Source organism: Penaeus vannamei, chromosome 40 (genome assembly GCF_042767895.1).
Source record: "Penaeus vannamei isolate JL-2024 chromosome 40, ASM4276789v1, whole genome shotgun sequence".
Lineage (NCBI taxonomy): Eukaryota > Metazoa > Arthropoda > Malacostraca > Decapoda > Penaeidae > Penaeus > Penaeus vannamei.
The window spans coordinates 5,470,754-5,475,753 of NC_091588.1; the positions used below are offsets into that span (position 1 = coordinate 5,470,754).

The window sequence follows — 5,000 nt, forward strand, 5'->3', positions numbered from 1 at the left end:
ACAAATAGACGGCCATGTGTACATGCAGGCACAAATAGACGGTCATGTGTACATACAGGCACAAATAGACGGTCATGTGTACATACTGCACAAATAGACGGCCATGTGTACATGCAGGCACAAATAGACGTTCATGTGTACATGCAGGCACAAATAGACGTTCATGTGTACGTACAGGCACAAATAGACGGTCATGTGTACATGCAGGCACAAATAGACGTTCATGTGTACATGCAGGCACAAATAGACGGTCATGTGTACATGCAGGCACAAATAGACGGTCATGTGTACATACAGGCACAAATAGACGGTCATGTGTACATGCAGGCACAATTAGACGGTCATATGTACATGCAGGCACAAATAGACGGTCATGTGTACATGCAGGCACAAATAGACGGTCATGTGTACATACAGGAACAAATAGACGGTCATGTGTACATGCAGGCACAAATAGACGTTCATGTGTATATGCAGGCACAAATAGACGGTCATGTGTACATGCAGGCACAAATAGACGTTCATGTGTACATGCAGGCACAAATAGACGGTCATGTGTACATACAGGCACAAATAGACGGTCATGTGTACATGCAGGCACAAATAGACGGTCATGTGTACATACAGGCACAAATAGACGGTCATGTGTACATGCAGGCACAAATAGACGGTCATGTGTACATACAGGCACAAATAGACGGCCATGTGTACATGCAGGCACAAATAGACGGTCATGTGTACATGCAGGCACAAATAGACGGTCATGTGTAAATACAGGCACAAATAAACGGTCATGTGTACATACAGGCACAAATAGACGGTCATGTGTACATGCAGGCACAAATAGACGTTCATGTGTACATACAGGCACAAATAGACGTTCATGTGTACATACAGGCACAAATAGACGTTCATGTGTACATACAGGCACAAATAGACGGTCATGTGTACATGCAGTCACAAATAGACGGTCATGTGTATATGCAGTCACAAATAGACGTTCATGTGTACATACAGACACAAATAGACGGTCATATGTACATACAGGCACAAATAGACGGTCATGTGTACATACAGGCACAAATAGACGGTCATGTGTACATACAGGCACAAATAGACGGTCATGTGTACATACAGGCACAAATAGACGGTCATGTGTACATGCAGGCACAAATAGACGTACACACACATATATATGTATAAATAGACAAATGCACACACATAAACATGCATGTAAAACATACACACATTCAAACGCACTCGAAAGCAACACACACATCTAAGCATAGCAAACTTTGGTGAGATGTCTGTACAGTATAAATATGTGCGTGTATATATACATGAATAGAGTAAAGTTAGACAACCTTCAATATTTTAATAAATTTTTCTCTCTCTCCTTCCCTCTTACTCCCACCCATCTTTTTTTTTTTTTATATCTATTATGTCTTACACCTTTCCTTCCCTTTCTCTCTTCCCTATTACCACCCCCTCCCTCTTTCTCTCTTATGTTCTTTCTTCCCTATTACCCCTCCTTTCTCCCTCCTCTCTTCCCCACCCCCTTTTCTCTTTCATTTTACCCTTATCCCCCTCTTTCACTCTTTCCTCCCTCTCTCACTCTACCCTTTCTCTCTTCCCTCTTCCTATCCCCTTACCCCCCTCTCCCTCTCCTCTCCTCTTCCCCATCCCCTCCATTTCTCTCTCTATCCTTTCTCTCTTCCCTTTTACCCCCTTACCCCCTCTTTCCCTCTCCTCTCTCTATCCTTTCTTTCTTTCCTCTTACCACCCCCTAACCCCCTCTCTCCCTTCTCCTCCCCATCTCCCCCATTTCCCTCTCTGTCCCCTCAAAAAAAAAAAAAAAAAAAAAAAAAAAAAAAAAAAAAAAAACATGCAGGTGTCAGCTCGGCAGAATATGTCACGTGATGAATGTATCGCTGACGGGGGTGCGTGCGTGTCCCCCGGGAACTGCATGACCCCCAACAGGGCTGCCGAGACTTGCAACGGAGGCTCCGTGTGTTGCAATCCCACGGGGCTGGAAGCATTCAAGCAAACACTCGAACTGGATGGCTTCGAAGTCGACCTGCGAGGTGATTTTTGTTTAATGCTTATTATATATATATATATATATATATATATATATATATATATATATATATATATATATATATATATATATATATATATGTATACACACACACACACACACACACACACACACACACACACACACACACACACACACATATATATATATATATATATATATATATATATATATATATATATATATTACATGATCATTTTTTTTATTCTTGTTTGTTTTGTTTAAGTGTTGTTTAAATGGTTAATATTGTATATATATATATTTTTTTTTCATTTTCAGGTTTATTTATTTATTCATTTATTATTATCATTCTTTTTATTTATTCATTTTTACATGGTGTAAATATTTAGTAGTCTGTTTTTTCCATATAAAAGAAGCCCCTAATTGAGATATGTAATTATGTCTTGTGTATGTAAATCACTATCTGTCTCCTTTTTCTATCTCTGTATCTCTCTCTCTCTCTCTCTCTCTCTCTCTCTCTCTCTCTCTCTCTCTCTCTCTCTCTCTCTCTCTCTCTCTCTCTCATGTATCGATTACACATAAATTACTCCATAAATCTATCACCACATATTCGCAGGATGGGACCCATGCAGCGACAAGAAATGTCTGGGGTGGTATCGCGGTTACTGGACACCGAATCCAGCGGATTGTATAAACAAATGGAGGCTAGTGATGCACTGTGTAAATGCTACTACGGACTTGTGGTGCTGCGCTCCCCCATGCCGGAGGAAGCAGATATGCAAAGAGTTGTGGGGTTATTGCGTCCCCAGGAAAAGCCATTGCCCCAGTGGCAATACGAGTCATTGGATGTGCGGAGGGAAGATGTGCTTCTGCTGTCTCCCTCGTGAGTGACGGAATACGTTTCGGTTTCCTGTTATTTTTGGCTCATGTTGATTCGTTCCTCTTGCTCTATGCCCCTGTCTCTGTCTCTATCTCTCTCTGTGTCTGTGTCTCTTGCTTATCTCTTTCTCTCTCTCTGTGTCTCTGTCTCTGCTTATGTCTTTGTCTTTCTCTCTCTTTCTATCTGTCACTCTCTTTTTATCTCTCTCTCTCTCTCTGTTTCCCTCTAACTCATAATCTATTCAAATCCTGAAACTACTGTATAATGTAAAAATCAAATTGACCGAAAATTGCTTTCAAATATCCAATGTCAATATTGGTAACCCTGAAGTTATCTAACAATTTCTCCCACAACAGCTTTCCCAGCCCCGCCCTGTCCTTGGCCAGCACCTAGTAGTGAGTTGAACTTTCCCTTTCTCTGTTTGTAGAAAACGAGAATGTTTATCAAAGAAAACGAGGTATACTTATTCACAGAAAACGAGGACAGCTTACAATGTGTTGTATTTGTGTTCCTATGTGTTCATGATTGCAGTCATAGAGAACTGTCCGAATTGCTTTATGAATACCTCGAGTTCCTTTTAATCTTACCTCCGATGTTTTCCTTCTTCAGTCTCGATCTGTGACCACGCAATTTATAACTTGGCGGGTGAAGGAGATGCCGTTCATGTCCACAGCCCTGATTACAACCATCCTTATGAAAACAACCTTGACTGCAGTCTCCAAGTCATAGCTCCAAGTAGTTGTCAAATCGAGGTCTATTTATGCGAGGTGTCACTGGAGAAGTGCTTCTACGACACTTTGACGATCAATAAGTAAGTAACAATGGTTTCCGATCCTATTCATGGTTCTATGACACTTAGTATTCGATCCTTTTCATGTTTCTTTTATTTACAAGCTAAGACCTCGTCACAAAAGGAATACAATAAAAGGGTTGCATTTATTTATTAGTTATTATTGACTGATTTACTGAATAAACACTTTAAAGACGGGAATCTGCGGGTCCAAATCTATACGCTCAATACACAGAAAAAATAGAACGATAAGGCATTTTTTCAAATTTGCCAAAGCAGTGTTTAAGAACAAACAATAAATAAGTAAAAAAAGGTAAATAGATGAAATAAAGAAATAAAAAGAAAAATGTTACTCTCTTCCTTCACAGTATCGTGTACTGTGGAAATGTCTTCCCACAATTTTTGGTGACAGCGGGAAACACGGCATCGATGCAGTTCCTCACCGACTTCAGCCAAGTTAATCGTGGCTTCAATGTGGCTCTGAGAGCAGTCAATTGCGTGAGATGTTTTGACTTATCATGAGTACTGATAGCGTTGGAATTATTAGCCTAGTTTGAGTGGTAGTTAGTACTGGTAATAATAATAGTGATAGTAGTAGTTGGGAAATTTTTCATTGTCGTGTAGTACTAACAATACTGGTAGTTTTTGGGTAATTTCTATGGCAATTTGTAGTTGGCATCGATATAATACCAACAACATTAGCAAGGTAACTGTTCTCGTTAAATAGCAAAGAAGTGTTTGGTATCAGTATTACCAGTATTTTTTGTAGCTGGATTATTATCTATAGTAGTATTTGCAGTAGCGTTATATACTCATTAACTGTATAATAGTGTAAGTACTAGCACATACTCAACTTTTAGCAGCATTAGTAGTTAAAGTAACAACAGTAGATAGTCAATAACGCAGTAAATATTCACTGATTTAGTAGGACGAATAATAACCAGTATTATTCATATCCGAAAATACTTGATTTAGTAGATGCAACATTTATCCCATTTATCTGTTTCCCTTCAAACTCTGTGCTTTAACTACTTATTTCTCTTGATTTCAGTTTAATTGTACAGAGGGACCAGTTTATGAAAGTTAGTATTGATATTGCAAAGTATTCACTGCTTATGTGTGTGTGTGTGTGAACAAAGCGTCTGCGTCTGGAGTATTCCGTTTCGCTGTCTCTTTTGAGAGAGAGAGATATAGTAAAAATAATGACAAAGTATTTTATTTGAGTTTAAGTCCAGACATATAAATAAACATCATGTAAGTATGAGCTG

The 5,000-nt window shown here is 39.2% G+C and overlaps 1 protein-coding gene across 2 annotated transcripts in view; it reads left to right on the forward strand.

Annotated features, from left to right (window-relative positions):
* LOC113814164 (CUB domain-containing protein 2) overlaps positions 1-5,000 on the forward strand; it is a 12,737-nt gene that overhangs the window by 5,365 nt on the left and 2,372 nt on the right. For both annotated transcript variants that reach the window (XM_070117405.1, XM_070117406.1), the window contains exons 3-8: positions 1,892-2,084; positions 2,679-2,945; positions 3,299-3,337; positions 3,552-3,753; positions 4,101-4,230; positions 4,784-4,814. In XM_070117405.1, coding sequence (XP_069973506.1) covers positions 1,892-2,084; positions 2,679-2,945; positions 3,299-3,337; positions 3,552-3,753; positions 4,101-4,230; positions 4,784-4,814 — 862 coding nt within the window. The remainder of the gene's footprint in view (positions 1-1,891; positions 2,085-2,678; positions 2,946-3,298; positions 3,338-3,551; positions 3,754-4,100; positions 4,231-4,783; positions 4,815-5,000) is intronic.